At 57.5% G+C, this 22748-nt stretch overlaps 2 protein-coding genes across 16 annotated transcripts in view; one reads left to right on the top strand and one right to left on the bottom strand.

The window, feature by feature from the left end:
• Positions 1-350: 350 nt before the first annotated feature.
• On the top strand, positions 351-4844 carry MFSD10 (major facilitator superfamily domain containing 10). Of its 3 annotated transcripts, none has more exons than XM_066386854.1 (13): positions 351-917; positions 1379-1633; positions 1748-1844; positions 2109-2212; positions 2440-2598; positions 2680-2841; positions 3148-3256; positions 3343-3454; positions 3596-3704; positions 3798-3888; positions 4012-4059; positions 4141-4327; positions 4428-4844. In XM_066386854.1, exons 1-13 carry the CDS (start codon positions 366-368, stop codon positions 4627-4629), a joined length of 2187 nt encoding a protein of 728 aa, XP_066242951.1. In that variant the 5' UTR covers positions 351-365; the 3' UTR covers positions 4630-4844. The 3 variants fall into 3 exon arrangements, with proteins under 3 accessions (XP_066242951.1, XP_066242952.1, XP_066242950.1); XM_066386855.1 differs by having other exon boundaries at positions 351-947; positions 4141-4230; XM_066386853.1 differs by having other exon boundaries at positions 351-947.
• Positions 4845-5373: 529 nt separating this feature from the next.
• The window catches only part of ADD1 (adducin 1), a 98246-nt gene continuing 80871 nt past the window's right edge, over positions 5374-22748 (bottom strand). For 4 of the 13 annotated variants that reach the window (XM_066386837.1, XM_066386842.1, XM_066386841.1 and 1 more), the window contains exons 10-16: positions 21037-21381; positions 18258-18359; positions 17553-17642; positions 16864-16956; positions 12651-12807; positions 9298-9384; positions 5374-7195 (exon numbers count right to left, since the gene is read on the bottom strand). In XM_066386837.1, coding sequence (XP_066242934.1) covers positions 6834-7195; positions 9298-9384; positions 12651-12807; positions 16864-16956; positions 17553-17642; positions 18258-18359; positions 21037-21381 — 1236 coding nt within the window. In that variant the 3' untranslated portion in view covers positions 5374-6833. Of the gene's footprint in view, positions 7196-8605; positions 8641-9297; positions 9385-12650; positions 12808-16863; positions 16957-17552; positions 17643-18257; positions 18360-21036; positions 21382-22748 lie in introns of those variants that run through there. The other 9 variants (XM_066386846.1, XM_066386848.1, XM_066386844.1 and 6 more) reach the window with 9 other exon arrangements.

Here is a 22748-nt window from a genome sequence, read left to right as displayed (position 1 = left end):
AGAGCTTCCCCACCTGTGTGGGGTCTCTTCCCTTGCACCACCCTCCACCCACCGCGGCTCTCGGCCAGGTGCGAGCATGCCCCAGTGAAAGCACCTGCTTCTCCTTCCCGACCCCGGGAAGCCAGTGCGCTGCCAGCGGGGGGCCTGAGGCTCCCATGGCCTCTGCTGTACTGACCTCACGTCCCTCTCTCCTCCTCACCTGCCTGTCCTGGGACTTAAGGCTCTCAGCATCAGATGCAGTAGCAACTGTCCAACCGAGACACGTGTGGTCAAACCCACGGGGCCGCGCACACCAGCGGCGCTGCCAGTCCCAGGCCGGGTGGCTATTTGTAGTGGCCGCCTCTGTCCTAAAGCACCAAGGCTGAATGCCACCCTGCGGCCCTACAGGGTGGAGGGCCCACAACGCCAGGCCCTTCGCAGGGAGGGAGAGGGTCACCCCCTCGGGCAGAGGGTGGGGGGCAAAGGGGACTGCGGCCCTGTCCGCGCACTCGGCTTCAGCGAGCGCCCCTGACCACGCCCGGGCCCGGCGGAAACTGGCCCACGGCCGAACGCCGCCCTGGGTGTGGCATGGAGCCCCGCGGCCCGGCGGCACCGGCGGGGTCGGGATGGCGGCCCGCAGCACAGCGCGCCCCGGTCCCCAGCATACCGGACCGCGGGAGGCAGGGAAGACGGGACAGCAACCCGGAGCGCCAGGACCGACTGCCGACCGGAAAAGAACCCAGCCGGCCAGAAAAGAAAGCGGCGCGACCCGCCACTTCCGGGGGCGGGACCGGGCGTGGATGGGGCGGGGCCTTTGCGCCACGGCCCCGCCCCCGCCGGCGTGCCTAGCGATTCTTTCCGCGTCTCTCAGTCAATCCATCAATCCGTTGGTCCGTCCGTCCATCCATCCATCCGTCCCAAGCACGCGGCTGCGGCAGGTGCAGGCGGGGTCCTCCGTATCCCAGCAGGCGAGCACGGGCGGGGGTTCGGGCCGGGCGGGCGCGGTTTCCTTTGGGGCGTAGAGACCCCCCACTGCGTCCGCCCGGTGCCGCAGAGGTGCCGCCCTCCACCGGACCTCAGTTTCCCGGCCCGGCCCGCCCCACACGACGAGGTGGAGCGGCTGCGTGGGGCGGCGGATGCCGTCTGGGGCCCCGATGACCCCTCCCGGGCCCCTTGGGACGGTTGGCCTCGGTGGCTGCGGTTTTCTTGAGCAACCCCTGCGGCCTGAGTTTCCTGCTGCTCGCGGTCGGGGGGAGCGCGCACCGAGGGACCCCGGGGTGGCTGACGGGCGCGCCCCAGCGGAGCGGAGAAGGCACCCCCTTTAGGGTTCCCCTGGCTGTTACCGGGTTGAGGGCGTGAAGGGAGCAGAGGGACTGTTTTTTCCCCTTTGGCCGGGTAGGCGTCTAGGGCTGCGGTACCACGGGAGCCCTCGCACAGACTTGCCACACCCCCATCCAGGCCGGATCTGAGCTCCCCCATCATGGGCTGGGGAGCTGGCGGCAGCTGCACCCCGCGCCCACCCATCCGCCAGCAGCCTGCGTCCGAGACCCGCGTGGTCACTGTGGTCTTCCTTGGCCTGCTGCTGGACCTCCTGGCCTTCACTCTGCTGCTGCCGCTACTGCCTGGGCTGCTGGAAAGCCACAGCCGTACCCACGTGAGCCCCTATTTGCTGTCTGCCACTACATTTCCTGCTGCTCAGCCCACAGGGTGCCTGCCCGCTGGCCCCAGCGGCTCAGGGACTTCCCAATCAATGCTTTTTGTCCAGCAGGATCCTCTCTATGGCTCATGGCAGCAAGGGGTGGACTGGTTTGCTGCAGCCATCGGGATGCCAGCGGAGAAGAGGTACAACAATGTCCTGTTTGGAGGTACGGTCCTGAGCCCCATTCTGGGAGCCCTATAGGGTCCTATCTCTAGACCCTGCCCTCTTCACTGCCTGGGCTCCTGTCTTCATGCCCAGGTTCTTGTCTGTCTCCGTTCTCCCAGGCACCAGGTGCGCCCTCTTTGAGTGTCCACTCTCTGTCAAGGGCCACTTTGGTTTGAGTCCACGGCCTGGGAGTGCAGGGCCAGTGTGAACAGACCCCTGAGGACTGAGACTGACCTGTGGTGACTGTGACTTCTGTCTCCTTCAGGTCTGATTGGCTCGGTCTTCTCAGTCCTGCAGTTCCTTTCTGCGCCACTCACAGGGGCCATCTCTGACTGCCTGGGGAGGCGACCCGTGATGCTGCTGTCGCTGGTATGGGTGCCCCCTGGGGTGGTGCTTGAGGGGCCAGTAGCCCTGAGTCTAAGCCAGGCTGCCCAGAGCTGCTACTGCCACCCACAGGACATTGGAAACACAAGTGGCCCTTGAGTGCTTCAGAACAGAGCAGGGACCCAGGGGTGCTGCTGGGTGTGACGGCCCCACTCTGGGCCCTCCTGGCTTCAAGTGGCTGTACCCCCCCTTTGGCTTCTGCCCCGAGGTAGGCAGGTCTGGTCACCTCGTATGCTGTGTGGGCTGCCTCAGAGAGCTTCGTGGCCTTCCTGGCCTCCAGGGTGATTGGCGGCATCAGCAAGGGGAACGTCAGCCTCTCCACGGCCATCATTGCTGACCTGGGCTCTCCACCTGCCCGCAGCCGAGGCATGGTGAGTGCACATGCTGGGGGACAGGGACTGGGGACCCCAGGGCCTGCATGTCCCTCCTGGCTCAGGTGGCCTTCTTTCCAGGCAGTCATCGGGGTGGCCTTCTCGCTGGGCTTCACGTTGGGCCCTATGCTGGGCGCCTCGCTGCCTGTGCAGACGGCACCCTGGCTGGCCCTGCTCTTCGCCATCTCTGACCTGCTGTTTGTCTTCTGCTTCCTGCCAGAGACGCTGCCCCCAGAGAAGCGGGTATGGGGGACCCAGAAACTATTGACAGGTCCTAGGGCTGGGGGGTCACTTCTGTGGGCCTGTAGGGAGTCCATTGTGTGTCAGGGGAGGCCAGGTTGTTCTCTGCTTGTGTCCGAAGGCTCTTGGGGACACAGTGCCTCTTCTGGTGTCCTGGGCTCCCAGGCTCCCTGCCTCTAAGGCCTGGTGGGTGGACTGGAGGCCAGGCTGCTGGGGTCGAGCAGGTTTGGGTCACGCCCCTCCCCAGGATGCCGGGCCTCGGGGTACCCCCAGCCCCCAGCAGGTCTCTCCAGTTCTTCCTCCTGCCAGGCACCCTCCATCAGCCTGGGATTCCGAGCTGCTGCCGATCTGCTCAGCCCACTGGCTCTGCTCCGCTTCTCTGCTGTGGCCCGTGGCCAGGACCCACCCACTGGAGACAGTAAGGAACAGCTACTCATGAGGATGGGGCTCCCCCGGCTGCTGTCGGGCTGTGGAGCCCTCACACCCATGCCCACTGCCCCCCAGGGCTCAGCCACCTGCGCCGCCTGGGCCTGGTCTACTTCCTCTACCTCTTCCTGTTCTCGGGCCTGGAGTACACACTGAGCTTCCTTGCACACCAGCGCTTCCAGTTCAGCAGGTGGGAGTGCGGGCGGGCCCTTGAGGGACCTTGCCTGGGGACAACCTACCATCTCCCCATCCCCCTGGCCCTAGCCCAGGAATGGGCACTGGGCCACCAAGGCTGGGAAGCTAAGGTCCCTCCCCCCAACCCAACCCTCAGCCTGCAGCAAGGAAAGATGTTTTTCTTCATCGGCCTCACCATGGCCACCATCCAGGGCGCCTACGCCCGGAGGATCAGCCCCGGCGGGGAAACTGCAGCTGTGAAGCGGGTATGAGGGCTCCCCGGAAGTTGGGGGGGGGGGGAGTCTCCTGAGCTCTGCAGAAGCAGCAGGAGGTCCTGAGGTCTGCTCTGCCTCCCCCAGGCCCTCCTATTGCTTGTTCCCGCCTTCCTCCTCATCGGCTGGGGGCGCACACTGCCTGTGCTGGGCCTGGGGCTGCTGCTCTACTCCTTTGGTGAGTGGGCCTGCCAGGGCCTGAGGTGTGCCTGTGGGGGGCTGGTGGCTGCAAATCCCTCGAGTCACAAGCCCTCCATCTCTGCTCTGGGCTGACGGGTGCCTCCCTGATGTTCCCCCCTAGCTGCTGCTGTTGTGGTCCCCTGCCTGTCCTCTGTGGTCGCTGGATATGGTGAGGCCCTTCCCAGCTGAGAAAGCCCAGGGTGGGAAGAGGCCGGCAGGCACCTGACGGCTCCCTCCCTCTCCCCTACAGGCTCACCTGGGCAGAAGGGCGTGGTCATGGGCACCCTGCGGAGCCTGGGCGCCCTGGCCAGGGCGATGGGGCCCATGGTGGCTGCCTCAGGTGAGGGCCCTGGGGAACCAGGCCAGGCCTTGGGGGCTGCTGGCTCCTGGCTGGAGCCTCCTTCACTGGCCTGCCTCTGCTCCTTAGTTCTGGCCCCGTAAACCCACAGCTTGGCCCTGCCGCCCTGAGGCTGAGGGATGGGCGGGGACAGGGTGGGCATGGTGGGCCCAAGTAACTGCTTGCCTGTCTCTCCACAGTGTACTGGCTGGCGGGGGCCCAGTCCTGCTTCACCCTGTGCTCAGGGCTCTTCCTGCTGCCCGTCCTCCTCCTGCGGACCCCGAGGCCCACAGCAGAGACAAGCAAGGCCGAGTAGCTAAGCCAGCCTGGCCTAGCCCAGCTCAGCCCAGCCCTGGGGAGTGGAGACAGGAAGTCGGAGACTGGGGCCAGGACCACCCCTAAGGGCTGGGCTGGCCTGACCCCTCCCTTCCCCTGGAGCCCAGCCCAGGAAGCCCCAGGGCCTGCAGCTGGGGGGAGGGTAGCGTCCCCTCCTCCCAGCAGACCTGGGCAGCCCTGCCTGTTTCACACAGGGCAGGGTCAGAGAATCGGAACCTTCCAGGCTTCCGGTTTGCTTGTTTTTTACTCTGCCGAGAATAAAGCAGCTGTTTTATACCAAGTGCCTCCCTCCACACTCACTATGCCCTGGGAGAACCGGGCACCAGATGCCGAATGCCCGTCACAGCTCCACCAACAGGGCTGCTTGCCTTCGGCACACGGCAAAGGCGGGAAGTCGGGTACAGAACAGGTCAGCACTGGCCGTGACACCTGGCTGTACTCTGTCCACTGGCAGACTAGGGAGGAAGGAGCCTTCTGCTGGGCTGTCCTGTCTGCTCAGCGCTACCCAGGCGGACTGCAGGGTCCGTTCCACATGACACAGGACTGTTTGGCTGTCCGTGCTCTGAGCCCTGCACAGCAGCCTGGGCCACCAGCACCAGTTCCCAGGGAGAAACAGGCTGGCACTGGGGCAGGGCAGCTCTGGGTTAGAAGGTCCTCCCCAGTCCAAAGTGACAAATGGCGTTTCATCAAGAAATAAAACATTTTGGGGTTTTTTGGAATGTGAGACAAACTTCTGGAAATCAGCCCAATTTTAAAGAAACAAAGAAAAGGGATTAAAACGTAAAACTGCCTCCCAGGTTTAGACAAGGATACTGCTTAAAGAACTTTATTTGTGAGTAAAATGTGTTACAATGCAGAAAGGACACAGGGCCTGCCCTCCCAAGCCTGTGTCCATATATGCGACTAAAGTTCATGTTGTGATACAAAGAGTTAAAATAAACTATAAAAGTGAAATTAAAGTCATTGCATATGTGGGCTGAAAGGAGGGTCAAAGGAAGAGTCCACAGTGAACTCAAGGACAGGGCAATGGTGGGGAAGGGCACACACCTGGGCAAAGCGACCCACAGAAAAGCAGCCTGCTCACAGTCAGCTCAAGTGGTGACCAGTGCCATGCAGCTGGCCTCAGTCCTGCTTGGGTGCAGAGGATGTAAGGCCTGAGCCCATGTCTGGCACCAGGTCCACCAAGGGATCCTCCCGCCCCCTGGGGGCCTGTCTGGGGGAGGAGGGATAGGCAGGCTGGAACAGGTCCCGCTCCAGGAGCCCACATGGCCACCTGCTGGCTCCCACCGAGCAGTGTTCCACTACCCTCCAGGGCCTAGAGAACGAGAGCAAGTTAGCACTCTGTGAGTGACGGGCATGGTGGCCAGCTGAGACCATCAGCGCCAACTTCTGCCTTGAGCTATGCTTTGTCAAAACCAGGTATCTCTCAGGTTGTTGTTAAAGTGTTAAAGTAAGAGCAGACCCTCTCTGTTCTAATACCTCCCCCAAACGGGTAAACAGTGCCACATGACAGGTCCTAGGGGGAAACTAATGCAGAAGTCACCGTTCACGTTCAGTCGCCAATGTAGGATGAATTGCAAATCTGCTGAAAAAAAAAATTCTAGAAAGGACTCTTCCCCCTACTGATGTACCCTCCCTATATCAGGACTCGAGACCCCAGTGAGAGACACTGAGCCCGAATCTGGTTCTGGCCGTGGGGTAACCAGTGAGACCATGCATAGGTTGCGTTGAGTGTACACAGGCCCGTCAGCTGCTGGGTCCCCAGCTCCGCCCACTCGCCTCTCCTGGGCTGCAGCAGGCAGAGGAGTGTCTGCACAGGACCAAGGCATTGTGTTTACCATCAAAGTGAGTTTCACTGAGCAGATAACGCCGACAGGAAGCTGTGGGTCTGTTTCAGTCCCCTGAGACCTTGAGGTGACGGGAGCCGAGCAGGGACAGAGTGTGGGTTACTTCACAACAGAAGGAGAGCAAGAGAGGTCAGGGCCAGAGCCGCAGGGACTCTGACTATGCAGCCAGAATCATGACTGAACGCCCCCAGGGAGCGCGTCCCTGAGCAGCAGACAGACGGGCACAGAGGTGGACATGGGGGCAAACCTCCCCAGACCCGAGGCTGAGGCCTGGGCACTGGGGAGGCCACTGCGAGCACAGGCGGCTAGCACCGGTCTACAGGGATGGGTCAGGCGGGAGGGGAGCTCTAGCCACACGGAGGGACAGGCTTGCATTCCATTGCACAGGAAGACAACACAAGACAGTCTGTAGAGGACGGGCCTTCAGCAGTCACTCCTCTTCTTGCTCTTCTTCAGGAAGGAGGGGGTGCGGAACTTCTTCTTCTTTTTGGAAGGGGACTTGCCTGGAGACCCATCGCTGCCAGGGTCTGCGGCAGCCCCCTCCTCAGCAGCTGGGGAGGGGGCCTCTTCAGCCGCCTGGGCTGGGGCTGGCTCGGGGCTGGCCACCATGGGGGACCTGGCGGGGCTGGAAGGGCCACGGGCTTCGCCAAGCCCCTCTTCCTCCTCCTTGTCCAGTGCTGGGAGGCCAAGTGCTTCTGAAGGCTCATCGGGAGACAGGTCGGGGAGAGTCGGCTTAAAGGTGGCGGCATCACTGTCGTCTCCAAAAACAGGATCCTGCGGCAGGTCTAGTAGGCAGGTGGGAGAGACCAGGGTAAGGGGGGACTGCCCAGCCCTCCAAGGGTGCCGTCAAGGAGGTGGAGCCCTGGACAGAGACCGCCCCCGTCCTGACTCCAGGGCCTCCACCAAGAGAGAGTAAGAAACTTGAAACCACGTCACTACTTGAAGGCTGGATGGAGCTCACCTTGCGGTGGATTTTGGCTCCTTCTCACAGAAGCATGCCAGCAAAACCAGGCTCAGTCCCAGGGCCTCAGTCCCAGTAAGACGTCAAGGCAACCGGGGAACACTTTCAGTGCACACTGTTCTGTATTAAGCCCTTGAAACGAGGGTGCTCTAGACCCCTAAGGCTGCACATCAGCAGTCCTAACATTAAGCCTAAATCTGGGTCCACAACACCTGGTCTCCCCCAAGGAGAAAGAAACATGGAAAACGATGGCAGCCCATAGACACGAGTTAACTCCCTGACCATGTTCAACATCAGCATCACATCAACACTGCCATGGTCATCAAAAGGGGGAGTCAGGTAAAGAAGGGCAAAAATCAAGCCATTTAACACTCTCCATTTTACAGTCTGACCAGGACACATAAAGAACAAAATGTAACCTGTCTTCAGGAAAGAGCCCGAGGGCCGGTCTATAGTGAAGATTCTCATCACCAGACTGGCTGGGAAGAGGGGAGACCAGTTTTGCAGACTTTTAACAACAGCCTACAAAGTTACGAGCGACTGGCAGGTGAGGAGCACCACACCGGGTTAGTGCTTCCACCGCTGGGCGGAACCGCAGGTGGTGGCCGGAGAGCTGAGTGCTGGTGCCAAGTGGCCACAGGGGGCTCGGGCCCCAAACACTGAGCACTTAGCCCTGGACAGCTGGCAAACCCCTCCCTCCTGGGACTGGGTAGGAGGAAGTTGGGAGTCACTCTGCAAAGCATGCAGAGGTGGCTTGTGGGTACTCGAGGAAACCTTTATCATTGGACCAAATGTCACATTAAAAAAACAGCGCCAAATGTTGCTCTTCTGCCCCCCTTTAAATTAAGCTTTAAGCACTGAGCTTAAGCAAAGGTCCAAACTCATGCAATCCCCAGGCAGCCAGTGGGAAACTCCCACCATGTCTGAACCTAGTCTAGACTCGGGTCTTTCCTCCGAGCAGTCAGTCTCTGACCAGGAGCGGCCAGGAGACTCACAGTGCTCTGCGCACTGCTGCCACGTACGCAGGAGCTGCCAGGGCAGGCCGCCCAGCACACCGCTCTCAGGTGACCGAGCCCCTGCCAGGAAGACCAGGGCCCAGAGTGGGAAAATGGGTACAAATGAGGGGGCGAGGCAATGTTTTTCTTTTGACTAAACAGGAAACAAAATGTAATAAGCAACAAAGAAGCAGAATGAGGCAAAGCGCAGGGAAGTGGGCCGGGCCGGGCGGTACTTACTATGGCAACAGGTACTCTTTAGCACATCCTCCTGCTTGCAACGCAGCCACAAGAAGAGAAAAGCACAGGTAGAGAAACTACGCATTCAGTCACAGCCGCCAGGTTACAGAGGAGAATGGCTAAGCCATTCTTGTGGGCACAGATGGACAGGAAGGCGAGCCACAGGCTCCCACAGACACAGGAAGCTCGACATACGAGACTGAGGGACAGACAGAAGGCCACACGCCACACACATGCAGTGGGTGGTCTGAGGCCAATGGAGGCCAGTGCTCTCCATGGACTGATAACACGGCAAGTCAAGTGACATCCTGTAGCCCAGACACCACGGACGACATTTCGGGAGGCGTAATATGAGTACAGGAAGGCTTAGGGAACACTGGCATCATAAATGAAGGTGGGTTCCAACCCTGGAGTCTGTCCACCTGCCTGTGGCCTCTCAGTATCCAATCTGTTTTGCCTCAAGTTTCCCGGGAGAGAGCCACACAGGAGCAGAGGTGGCCAGGGCCCAGAACCACGTGCTGTGCTGGTTCCCACATGTGCAAAGGCACATGTCCTCCTTAGTGTCAGCTGCCTTCCTTCCGCTGGACAGGACATCAGTCTGCTCCCCACACCCCCTGCCGTGGACCCCCATCCACACAGCCACGGGCCCTCCCGCACGGGGCAGCCTCGCCCACCCGCAGCCCCGGCTCACCTTCCTCCAGCTTGACAGGGGAGCTGGCAGCAGCAGGGTGCTCTGGGGGACTGCCGCCTTTCTGCTCTCGGGACTCATCCAGGTCCTCTGCAGGTGAGAAGGTGAGAAGGGTGTTCAGACGCCACCCTGAGCCTGCACCCCCCTCCGGAGTGGGTGGGCCTTCGCTGGCCCAGGGAGGGCGTGCCTCTGAGGGCAGAGCTGCGAGATCAGGAAGGGCTCATAGCCAGGCTGTCTTTAATCTTTTCCACATTCCTCCCCAGAAGAGGATGAAGGAACTCGATTATCACTGGGGTGTGGATGGGGATTTCAGAAAGAGATAACTAGCTTTGGATACAAAGATACAAAATTAATTTCTATTCTTATGCCCAAGAGAACCTGCCAGAGCTACCTCTGTGGATACATTGTGGCTGGTGAGCCGCGAGCCGGGCCTGTCCTCGCCTGTCCTCCAGCGAGGTGCCGCTCCCCTCCTCCTCACTGTCCAGCCACCCCAGCCGCTGAGCAATCAGCCTGGGGTCCCCAGCACCCTCACCACCCTCCTCGTGACCTCCTGGGACCTGATGTTAGCATTTCTTTGGTTTTAACTTTTTATGCAGAACATTTTCTACCAATAATGGAAACTTGACAATTGTAACAAAACAGTTTCCTTTTCTAACGAAAATATATGCTAATAAAGACCAGGGGAAACACTGCAGGAAAAATGACCCAGGATTCAGAAAGTTCCAAGTCTACCTCTTCTCAGGGAGAAATATACATCCTACTTATTATCCTAGCTCCTCAGATCCTCTCCTCGCATGTCAACTTTCACAGTAACAGCTCAGGACCACCCGCTCGCTATTTTGAACAAGCAGCTGCAATCAGCAAGGCCTCTGATCCCACAGAGATCCCTGAGCCTGCAGGCACCTTCATGAACCAGGTGTCTACCCAGGTGTCTACCCACCAAGGCCTTTACACCTCCTCTGATTGCAGAAGCTGACCTGACCGCACACAACATGCCCCACCCCGCCCCGGGCCAAGGGCCAGCACCAGCGCCAGGCAGGGGTCTCCTGGCAGTGCTCCCAGAGCATGATCACTACCGTCTCATCCACTCACTGCGGTAACATCCCGCCACTGGGAGCCGCACAAGAAGAGGAAACCTTTTTTGTGTGTATGACAGGACAGAGAGAGAGAGGGACAGATAGAAACAGACAGACAGGAAGGAAGAGATGAGAAGCATCAATTCTTCATTGTGGCACCTTAGTTGTTCATTGATTGCTTTCTCATATGTGCCTTGACCAGGACTACAGCAGACCGAGTAACCCCTTGCTCAAGCCAGTGACCTTGGGCTAAAGCTGGTGAGCTTTGCTCAAACCAGATGAGCCCTGCGCTCAAGCTGGTGACGTCGGGGTTTCAAACCTGGGTTCTCCGCGACCCAGTCCGACACTCTAGCCACCCGTGTCACCACCTGGCCAGGCAAGAGGAAACTTATGACTTATGGCTTGATAAGGGAAAAGAAAAGAAAAGAAAAGAAAAGAAAAGAAAAGAAAAGAAAAGAAATCCAGGTTTTCAAATCCTGGAAGGTCCAGAAGGCAGACACACACACCGGCACATAAACTGGGACAGGCGCAGGACCAACGACTCAGGCCCGCGCAGCACCCCTAGCTCACCCTCTGTGGCAGGCAGCGGTGGCCATGGCTCAGAAGGGCCACTCTCCACAGCCCACGGAGCCATTCAAGGGAGAAAACTGCAATCAGGACAGGCTGAGTCCATGTGCAGTGAGTTAATTTTAATACACATGGAACAGAAAGTGACTCTGACATTGTAACACACACTACTAATTGGTCTGAAACAAGGTATGAAAGAAGTGGGGCGAGTCAGAGGGTCGAGCAGCCATACAGACTGGCTGGATGACCCGCATCGGCCCAGGAGGGAAGCACGAGAACCACACACTGCGGACCTCGCTCCTGGCTGGCCGCCTCCCGGGGCAAACCGAGGAGAAAGTGCAGCCATGCTTCAAGCCTGCGCCTTCAGAACAGAGCAGGGCTGGAGCCGCCGGCCCTGAGGACAGCAGCATGGGCTTCCTGGAGGAGTGACATCCGTGCCCCAGGGTCTTCCCAGTGCCAACCGATGCTCAGAGAAAGTGACTCACCCCATGTGAGCCTTCATGGCAGAGGCTGGGAGAGGCTGGGTCTCTCATTATTCTCAAAAGGTCTGAATCTACTTTTCAAAACGTGCTCCATGAGGTTCTGGCTCTTGTAGCCTTTTATTTTCACTTATTGTAAAATAGTCACACCCCATTTTACAAAAACATGTCCTCCTATTTCAGTGAGTGGCCAAGAAAAGCAAAGGCTGCACCAGTGCCCAGCGAGCATGGCTGCCTGGGGAGACGAGAGCATGTCCCAGCGCCCCCCAGGCTGGGGTACCACTGTGGTGACGACCAGCAGTGGCCACACACCCCTGTGAGAGAAGACTGGGCGAAGGTGCAGTGCGGGCCGTGCCAGGTCCGGGCTCTGCTGCACATGGCCTTGGTCCTGCTCCCTCTGTCTCTCGGGGTTACTGTGAGGACTGGATGAAACACGTGTGTTTGCAGCCCTGGGCTCAGGGCCCAGCACTGTGTGACTGCCCAAAGGCACCTGCTGAGTGTCACTGAGACCATCGGAACCAAAGGAGGCCTCTTCCAGCGAGATGTTCAGAGGAGAGACTACGTATGTCAAGTGCTAAGTGTCTCTTACAAATGACACTGAGACTGGTTTTGCTGCTACCTGTTCAGAGGAATGTCCTGTCCTGACTACTCAGCACGCATGGCAATCCAGCTGGAAGAATCAGACCACCCATCACACCCGAGTTCTCAGGGTCAGTGTGCCTGTGGTGCCACTGAGGCCACGAAGGCCCCACGCCCCTCCCTCTCTGCTCCCCCTTCCCATGTCTTCCCGGCAGGTTCTGAAAACCAGGGCCCCTTCAGACCTGGCCTCCACCCACGGCGTGTTGTGTCAGCACAGCAGTCTAAGTGGTCACGTGGAGCTCTGAGTGGTCTCCCGCACACGCACTGTGGGCACCCAACCGGCACACTCATCACAGTGTGACTGACCTGCTCCCTCCGGGCCTGGCCTGAGCCAACAGGGAGGAAACCCTGTGCACAGCGGGGCCCCGAGACCCAGGCGCTCACCTGCGGGGCCCTTGTGCTTGCGCTCCACCTCCCTGCGGGGCCCCGAGACCCAGGCGCTCACCTGCGGGGCCCCAAGACCCAGGCGCTCACCTGCGGGGCCCTGTGCTTGCGCTCCACCTCCCTGCGGGGCCCGGAGACCCAGGCGCTCACCTGCGGGGCCCTTGTGCTTGCGCTCCACCTCCCTGCGGGGCCCCGAGACCCAGGCGCTCACCTGCGGGGCCCTTGTGCTTGCGCTCCACCTCCCTGCGGTACTCCTCCAGCTCCTGGTCGGTGAGCGTGTTGAAGGGGTTGGGGCCCGTGGTGCTCACGATGACGTGCGGCTGGTACTCCTTCTCGATGATGGCCTTGGAGGCCGTCACCAGTTCCCCCTGTGGACAAAGAGGAACGCTGGGTCTGCAGGAGCCCTGACCACGAGGATCCTCCCCCTTCCAGCCAGGCTGCAGCACGTGGGGGGGGGGGGGACAGCTCTCCAGGGGCACAGACATCCCTGAGGCTCAGGTTAAGCACCAGCCTTCAGCAGTAGGGGACAGGGAACATGACTTTGATGCAACAAAATAAACAAGAAAAAAGAATCCCAGGGAAGTCTTCAGGTGTCAGAAGCAAAGGCAGCCAAGTGCAGATCAAGAGCACAGAGCACCTCAAGGAGAACCCATCCTCACTGACAGATGGGAGGGGACTGAGTCAAGTACCTGCCTCATACATCAGAAAATGTCAGATTATAACACTCAGGTGAGGCAGGCTGAGAGAGAGCACAGGTAAGTTCTGTTCTTTTGATATTGAGAAAGAACAAAATATCAAAAACCACCAGTATTTGCCTGAGGAATTTGGAAAACTGATGATTTGTAAAAATAATAAGTAAACATATCCATTAAATAAATAATTTTTAAAAAGCAAAGCGCTGAGCAGCACCACTATGGCTCAAAGACCAGGCCCACCTGTCAGGAAGAACGGCCCAGGCAAGCGGGCAGGGCAGGGCCAACACAGCGGGCAGTGCAGGGCCGGAAAGCACAGGCCTGGCACAGCGGGCAGGGCAGGGCAGGGCCAACACAGCAGGCAGGGAAGGGCCAGGCAGGGCAGGGCAGGGCAGGGCAGGGCCAACACAGCAGGCAGGGCAGGGCAGGGCAGGGCAGGGCAGGGCAGAGCAGGGCAGGGCAGGGCAGGGCAGAGCAGGGCAGGGCAGGGCAGGGCCAACACAGCAGGCAGGGAAGGGCCAGGCAGGGCAGGGCAGGGCAGGGCAGAGCAGGGCAGGGCAGGGCAGGGCAGGGCAGGGCCAACACAGCAGGCAGGGAAGGGCAGGGCAGGGCAGGGCAGAGCAGGGCAGGGCAGGGCAGGGCAGAGCAGGGCAGGGCAGGGCAGGGCCAACACAGCAGGCAGGGCAGAGCAGGGCAGGGCAGGGCAGGGCAGGGCCAACACAGCAGGCAGGGCAGGGCAGGGCAGGGCAGGGCAGGGCAGAGCAGGGCAGGGCAGGGCAGGGCAGAGCAGGGCACAGCGGGCACGGCAGGGCCGGGCAGGGCAGGACAGGCCCAGGAGGGAGGGAGGAGGGCAGAGAGCCAGGTGAGCAGCCCATGGAGGTGTGAAGTCCACCACACACTCCACGCCCCGTGGCTCAGCCTGGTTGGCCCCTAAATGCTCAGGGGTTCATCTCTGAGAAAGTTACCCAGAGCTCATACACATGCCCTTTATTTAATGAGAGCTTCCAAACACAACTGACGACAGGAGAATACAGAATCACTGTGATGCCAGGCCCGGTCTGTCAGCGTTCTCCTCAGCAGGGTGAATGTCGGGGCAGACAGACCCCAGCAATGAGCACAGGAGACAGAGCCCAGCCGAGGCTGGGGACACCTGCGCTGAGCGGGCCTGTCCCATGAGCTGGGTACAGAGTGTCTGGAGCCTTCTCGGACTGGTCAGTGAGTGACACAGACTCCAGGGGACAGGAGGAAAGGGCCTACAGGAAATCAGCAACCTGTGCTCAGAGACACAAGATTTGAGAGAACCTGGATGGGTCAAGGTTAGCCCACTTTCTGACCAGGCCTGGTCCAAGTGAACGCTTCTCATTCAGAAGCAGCTCTGCCTCCCCAAGAAAGACTCAAATTCTTCCCACCACCCGGCAGCACTGTGGCCCCAGACAAGCCCCTTCCTGACCAAGGCCTATTTTATTTTACCAAGAGCCTGCTGGGCTGACCACACACTGGCCATCGTGTGAGCACCCCTGGAATCACTGCCAGTGAAACTGGAAGGTGATAGGAGGGTTGAGAAATGCTTACATTCATTTAAGTCAACTTTTCAAAATCAGCAAAGGAAAAAACCCATCCCTTGGGTTCTCAGTCAGAAATAAGCATCTCCACACTCGCCTTACCAGGGAGGGCGTTTATTTATTTGTGTATTTTTGTGTGCGCGTGAGAGACAGTGAGAGAGTGAGAGAGCGAGAGAGACAGGCAAGGCGAGAGATGAGAAACAACCTGTAGTTGCAGCACCTTAGTTGTTCGATTGTTTTCTCATATGTGCCTTGACCGGCGGGGGTGGGGGGGCTACAGCTGAACCAATGAGCCCCTTGCTCATGCCAGCGACCATGGGGTCATGTCTATACTCCCTTGCTCAAACTGGACGAGCCTGCACTCAAGCAGGTGACCTTAAGGTCTCGAACCTGGATCCCCAGCATCCTGGGTGAATGCTGCAGCTCCTGTACCACAGCCTGGTCAGGCAGGAAGAGGGTGTTTTTAGAACATTAACCAACAGCCCTGTTCATCTGGTTAAAGAGAAGTCCAGCTTGTCAGCAAGCAATGCCACCTTCCAGAAGGAGCTCCGCTATCTGTGCTTTGTGGTTCACAGACAGTGAGAACAACCCCAGTCTAGGACATCAGAGGAGTCAAAGCACATTCTCGCCACCAAAATGAAACATGCTTGCATGGGAGAAAGACCAAGAGTGCTGATGTGAGCACTCAAAGAGGGCAGCAGGGAAAAGAGGAGCCGAAACAGAGCTGGGGCATGTCCTCAGCTGGGCTTGGTGCCTAGTGGCTTCCTCTGCTGATCCCACCTGGACAGCCTCCTCACAGGGCCTGGTCGAATGTTCTGACCCGCGGAGCACGGGGCACTCCCCAGGAATCCCACTCCCACAGCCAGCCAGGAGGGGCCCACGTCTGCACTCCAGGAAGCCTTCACAGGTGACTGTGACACACACCCAGGTCTGAGCACTGATGCACAAGCAAGACCAGCACTGTGACTGGATGAGAAACTGGCAACAGCAGCCCTGAACACGGTCTACCTTCTAGGAGGGCAGCCTTAGAGGGACAAACAGAAACCACTAAATGCGCCCTACTGCCAGAGCCTGTAAAAGCCCCTCTACCCACAAAGCCAGAGGGCTGCTCTGCTGGGTCTGCCCCGGAGCTCACGGACTCAGCACTCCTTCACACACTGAGAAAACAAAGAGGAACCAACAAGATCACGCAGTATGAAAGCATGAAAACCGAGCTGACGGGCTAGAGGCCATCTCTGGCCCCTGCTCTTAGAAGCTCCTCCACGAATGGTCACTGGAAGTAGATTTTAAGGACAAGGGAAAATGGGGCCCACTGAAATAATATGTAATGTGCAAAATAATGTTATTAGCGAGGATTCCAGAGAGGAATACAGAATCTCTGGGAAAAATCAGCTTCTCTCTGGCAAGTGGAACATGGATAAATAAAAGGATGCTTGCGTCTCATTGGAGGTGTGTTCACTGAGAGCCAGGCCTTGAGAATTTCCTGTTCACAGGAAGAACGCCCGAGCCCTGAACCCTGTGAGCAGCCCCTGCCCTCGGCCCCGGGCGCTGCGCACCAGCAGCCTCAGAGGCTGGCCTCCCGCCTGCACATGTAACACCAGACGGACTCCTCACTGACTGAACACAGGAGGTAGGTGTGTACCTGGAGAATTATAATTTCGGGTTTCAAATTTTCAGTCTTTTTCCCCTTTGCAACATTAAAAAAATTATCTAGGGTGTTTTTGAAGGTCAAAATAAATACATATATAATCAACGAGCACTGACAGACACTGTCCTGCTTTTCTCCCCCAGCAGGGAGGCCTTCCCTCCATCCCCCTGACTGCACGTAACTGCGTGCACGGCCCCCGCAGAGCGGGAGCAGGCCGCGTGGCAGCACGGCCAGCACTGACCTGTCCCACGCAGGACTTCCAAGAAGCACGCCAGCGTTAACATGGCCACTTCTCAGCAACCATGCAGAATGCTGAAAACTGTAAAAATGACTTCATACCAAATGTTTCAGTTACAGAATAGAGGCGGTAGAACAGAACCTCCTGTATAGTCTCACAAATGATGTAGGGACCCGTGTATAGCTATCAGTAACTAGGACAATGCCAGAGGGAACGGACGGTGAGGGACAGGCAGGCAGAAGGCAGTGCGTGCCGAAGGCAGTGGAGGGCAGGGCAGCAAGTACCTTTCTAAAAGAGAGAGATTGAGCTGGACTAAAGGTCTGCTCTGTGAGCTCGAGCCCTTCGATTGTCTCCGTGCAGTCAGAAAGGGGTGCGTCCTGCAATAGTAAACTGAGTCAGCAGAGCCCCAGGCCCAGCTTGAAGTGCCAACCGAGCACACAGGATGGCACCGCTGAGAGCATGCAGCAGAGACAGCCGGCACAGGGAAGGCAGCGGACATAGCGCTGCCACGTGCAAGCACAGACCCCAGATCAGGACCAAGAGTGGCCAGTCGGAAGAGGCAGTGACAACCTATCCTGCAGTCACGTGTAAGGTTCCAGAGGCAACTACTTACACGGTCACCATCCATGGGCCCCAAGGCACCATCCCTTTATAGAAATGTGGGTCACTGTGGACAGCAACATGGACAAGAACAAGTCTACCGAACCCCCTGGTCTAGCAGCTCACCTGGCGCACCAGCACTCAGTCTGGGCAGGTGGTCCCCACGCAGCCATGCTGCCCCCACACAGGCATGCACTGCACGGAGCAGGCTAGAGGACAGTCCCGGCATGCTCGTGCTGGGACGACAGCTCAGGAAAAAGTGGCCGTGATTTCTCATCAGGAAGGTTTTTAACAAAGACTGGTTGCCTAGAACACTTACCTCACAGTCATTCTCTCCCAACTTAAAAAAAAACAATAATTTCTGAGCTCTCACCTGGACGAGGCTCCTGTCCATCACTACACCACACAAAACCTGGGACTGGGGGCCGGCTGTCTTAATGTCCTGCAAGTTTTGCTCTCGGATCTAAGGATGGCAAGGAGAGAAACACACATCAACAGCACAGACGCCTCACCAGGACTGGAACTCCTGCCCACAGACACATGCCGGCCAAACCTCCCATCTGCCCAGCCCCCACCGATCCTGCCCGAGTACCTGAGCACCGGGCCTGCGCCTGCTGGAGGGCGCTGGTCCCGCCCACTACGCATGGGTACGAGGGGAGGGAAGGCCCGTTCCTATATTCTGCACCTTCTGCATGACCTGGGCACTCCCTCCCTTGGGGAAACTCTCTCTGTGTCCATCCTACCAGGACACTGTGAAGGTGGTGGGTCTTGTGCTCTGACACATCCCAGTTCACAGGGTCCCGTGCCCCCCCCCCCCCCACAATGCTGATAGGCAGAGTAAAGGCTCCGCATGCCAGAAACAGGCTGTGCAGCCTCCGGTTCCGCCCTGCTGCGGAACTGCCAACTCAAGAACCACGGGCCCCAAGCCACCTGCTGCTCCTGACCACACTTTTAGCACAACAGCAGCAGTGCAGCAGTGACCTCAGCTGCAATAACGGTGTCAGCGAAGTCCTCGGCCAGAGCCAGCTCTCTCTGCCCCACAGCAGCGAGATCCCACCACCCGCACACGAATACGCACCTTGTTCCTCATCTCCTGGACCTCTTTCGGGTTTGTGTTCAATGGAACAAACAGGTTAGGGACAGCAGAGGTGGAAGTTCTATGTCCATCCTCTTTAGTCCACTGTAATATCAAGAACAGTTGAAACATCAGAATTGGGACCACAGTAAGTGACACCACAACTTATCTCACATGTCATGCACTGCACATCACAGAGAATGAACCAATGAGCACACTCCTGTGCCACCGCAGCAGTCCATGGGCAGGGCGTGTCCGGACAGAAACCAGGAATGGCTCACTGGCCAGGGTCATGTGGAAAGCCCCGCTGAAATCTAGGGTCTGACACAAGCGGATCACAGAGCTGTGCCTGTTACCCCCGTGGACCAGCCGGTGGGGACCCTTCAGAGCACATTGGTTCACTGGTCTGAGCATCAGCACCACAGCCAGCTGGAAGCATGAGATGACAGGGTGTGGAAAGCGATGTGGTGTGCTCCCGGAGGGAGGGGCACTGGTGCTGGGAGGCAGGAGTGGGCATCACCAAAGTTCTGCATTGAAATGAACTACAGCCTCAGAAGGTATTATTTGTCACTATTTCAACCCAAGAGAGTCGCTGAATGGACACTTATGCACCCGGAGGAAGATTTGGTGATGTCGAATATTTTATATAACTTCGTACTTGGACTGTTACAAAAATATCCCAGACGAACTTGAAGCGCTATGACCCTGCCTAGAAGGCTGTTTTAGGTGTCAGTGCACATTGGCAGCAGCCTGCGCCTTTCATGTATATATATTTTTTTGGATCTCCAATCAAATATGACCTTTTTAATCACATTGTAGTTCTAAGGCATTATAGGCACTGAGCATTAAAACAAGCCCACCTTAGAGAGCAGATGTTATGCTTTTCAGAGGAGTCTCAGAGGCACTCAGAGTGCCAGACACCGTGAGGCCGGGAGGAAGCGGGAGTGGCGGGCTCAGCACTGTGGGGGTGCGATGGGCGCGGAGCTGGGAGGTACTCACTGACGTTATCTTCAGATTACACAACTCCAGCTTGCCATTAAAGATCACTTTCAGTCAAAACATGAAACCAGCAATTTCAGGAGCTTGACCGCGTTTGCGAACGTGAAATAGTGACTGCAGGTGAATATACCAACCTGGGAGCACGCACGGGGTCACTCCAGAACAAGAGACACATTCCAGTGCTGACCAAGCTTCCCTCCACGTCAGCACTGACTACAACACCCAAATAACTTCACACTTGTTCACGCTACAGCACATGTGGCGCAAAGCTGCTGCCACACACACTTCAGAAAAATCCGGCACAGCATTCGGCACCGTGTACAGATATCAGCACAAAGTCTTTTAGGCCCACTCCCTTTAACAAGTAAAATCAGTAAAAACAAAACAAATGACACGAGAAAAGAAAGAGGGAGGGGGTCGAGAGAAGGAAGGGCAGGAGGCAGGAGGAGAGCAGGGCCGGCTCACACCCTGAGCTGCTGCCCACGGCAGCCCGTCCTTGGGGCAGAGGCTCTGTCGCCGCCTGAGCCTCAGGAAACAGCAGCAGCACCTGGAGGACAGGACTCCCGACAGGTCTCTGGAGTCAGAGCACCTGGGAGACAGGACTCCCGACAGGTCTCTGGAGTCGGAGCACCTGGGAGACAGGACTCCCGACAGGTCTCTGGAGTCGGAGCACCTGGGGGACAGGACTCCCGACAGGTCTCTGGAGTCGGAGCACCTGGGGGACAGGACTCCCGACAGGTCTCTGGAGTCAGAGCACCTGGGAGACAGGACTCCCGACAGGTCTCTGGAGTCGGAGCACCTGGGGGACAGGACTCCCGACAGGTCTCTGGAGTCGGAGCACCTGGGGGGACAGGACTCCCAACAGGTCTCTGGAGTCAGAGTACCTGGGAGGAGGCCCGCTGTGCCGGGGGCCTGTGCTCCCTCCGCCTGCACTACGGGACTAGTAGTGCAGAGCTGGGTCTGCCCATCTGTGTCCCCACACGGCTCCACTGCAGGAGCAGGGGACTGTTCAGGCTAAGCTAGGGCCGGGAAGACCATCTTCACAGCGGAGTCTAAGGGCCAGGACCGCGAGGACGGCTCGGGGCCGGTGACTAGGGGCGTGAAGCACGCTGGCAGCAACCGTCCGCTGCTGGTGCCTGTGTGGCCTGCGCTGCACTTGGGTCATGCCACACCCAGCAGGAGTCAGAAGACTCCGCGATGGCCGTCTACTCACATGCAACAGTCCATGCAGGAGGCAGCTGCTGAGGGCGTTCGGAGGCTTTGGGATAAAAGCGGGGGCAGAGGCCTAATGAGAGAGGACCGGGCCAGCCAAGAAATCACCGAGAGCCCAGAGGAGAAACTGCGTAAGAAAACGCTCGACGTGTTGAAGAACAGATACAGTGACTTACTGAGACCACTGGTGTTTACAACACCGAATAAACAGGCCACAACTGAACTGCCTTTTGGCGCCTAAAGTAGTAAGATTCCTCAGATACAATGTGACTTAAACGGCAGCTTCTAGGTTTAGGTTAGTACGCGTTAGTTGGTACTTTTGCTAAGTACACAGTTAGGTAAAGATGGAAATACTAGAGAGGGACAATGTATCTTAAGCAGTTTCAAGCAGACAGTACTATTTGCATCACGTCTGACTAATAAAGTAGATGTGGGTTCTGGCTACAGAAGGTTAACAGGAAGCTCCGCCTTAAATCTCGGGTCAGCAGGGCTGGTTCCCAAAGCCTCCGAAGCCCCAGCTACCCAACTTGCTCTACATCATCTAACTATGAACAGTAAGGTAGGCACAGACCAAGCAGTTGGTAATACAGCTTGGCACGCAGACACCGGACGAGAGAGACTGCAGCAAGGGTTTCACGTGATCGTGTGTAATGTTCGTCCACACCTTAGTCTTCGACTTGGGGCTGCTTCCACTCTGCCCTTCCTCAGAGCCATCGTCACCCCGGCCAGAGTTCAGCCATCTTGTCTTGTCTCGTTGCTGCTTCTGAAAACTGTGTCTGAGAGGAGAGCAAGTGCCCGAATCACCGTCACTAGCAAAGGAGTAACCTGTGACACTAGCAGGAACCTCCACATCGCTGTATTTTTTAGACTTCTCTCTCAGAGCCGGGTATCGGTACGGGTAGCCAGTTCTGTAACCCTAGGGTCCAAAGAGAGTGAAAGACAGTCAGCGTTCCACTTTCACTACGGAAAAGTGTGTGGAAATACCTACAGCAGCTGAACACGGGCGCACCCTATGACTCAGCAATTCCACACCTAGGAATGTGCCCAACAGAAACGTGAATGATGTTCACCAAACAAAGGGACTACATGCTGACAGCAGCCCTGTTCCTAACAGCCCCACCCTGGAACCAACCCAGAAGTCTGTCAGCAGTGGCACGAGGTGTGCTCACCAAGACCAAGGAAGTGACAGTGAGAATACATCTATACACCAGGTGCAGCCTGAGGGTGCTGCTGCATGAAGACACCAAGTCTCACTCATTTATACTGGACCGGAGGGGTCACCTGGCATGGGGTAAGTGACTCAGAGGGGACGGGCTTCTGTGGCACTGGTTACCCAGTGTGTTCATTTTTTAAAAACTAATAAACTAAATATTTAAGTAAGTACAGTTTCCTGTTTATTTAAAAGTTTAAAAAAATTTTAAAACAGGGCTTACTTGTTGCTGGCTACAGTACAGGTTATATTAATCAATCTACTTAATTATTTTTTACCTTTGAAGTCCCAGTTTAGAAACAATGATACTCTCAGGAAAACCAAACAAGTATGCCTTCTGACAACTGGCTCTTGGCAAAATATATACTTTACCTTGAACTCTAACTTAAACATTCAAGTTCAACCTTCGATTCTGCCTTATAACCTTTTACTCTGCTTTAAAACGTGCCCTGCTAATTCTCACCTGTGGGACAGCACTTGACCCACTGTGCTGGACCAACCTGTTTGCTCACGCATCATAGGCAGTGCCCCCAAAGCAAGGGTGGGCCTTACTCATCCCTCCCATCCAGCATCCAGGGCTTAGCACTGGGTGGTGCAGATTTTAGGGTGACCCATGGTTCCCACCTCCTGTAATGCCCTCTCTGATAGACTGTGGGTAGGCAGTGGCTTGCTTCTGATCAGTGGAACGGGCAAAGGTGAGGGGACATACTCCATGACTGAGGCACCCATCCTGAGTCTCTGTCACTGGCTCTGAGCAACACGTGGCCATGCCCACTACAGCCACAAGAAAATGAACTCTGCCCACCTCCTGCGAGAGCCTGGAAGTGGATCCTCCCCTAGCCGAGCCTTCTGAGAACCCAGCCCAGGCCAACGCCCTGACTGTAGCCTGTGAGGCCCAAAGTGAGGACCCAGCTCAGCTGTCCCTGCACTACTGACCCACAGCTTCATATGTGGACCAAGCCTCCCATAGCAACTTCACAAGGAAAGTCAAAGCTTTGGGATCCAAAAGAATTACAGGGGCTGTTCACAGTCCTTTCTTTCTTTCTTTTTTAAAATTCTTATTTAGTGAGAGG

This window comes from Saccopteryx leptura, chromosome 5, assembly GCF_036850995.1.
Source record: "Saccopteryx leptura isolate mSacLep1 chromosome 5, mSacLep1_pri_phased_curated, whole genome shotgun sequence".
Taxonomy (NCBI): Eukaryota; Metazoa; Chordata; class Mammalia; order Chiroptera; family Emballonuridae; genus Saccopteryx; species Saccopteryx leptura.
This window is presented reverse-complemented; position numbering and strand designations above follow the sequence as displayed.

Bases quoted from the DNA above. Each gene is read 5' to 3' on its own strand.
- MFSD10 (XM_066386853.1), top strand. From the start codon at position 366: ATGCCACCCTGCGGCCCTACAGGGTGGAGGGCCCACAACGCCAGGCCC. The intron at 3,455-3,595 runs GTGGGAGTGCGG...CCCAACCCTCAG, and splicing joins CAGCGCTTCCAGTTCAGCAG to CCTGCAGCAAGGAAAGATGT. The intron at 4,328-4,427 runs GTAAACCCACAG...GTCTCTCCACAG, and splicing joins TGCTCCTTAGTTCTGGCCCC to TGTACTGGCTGGCGGGGGCC.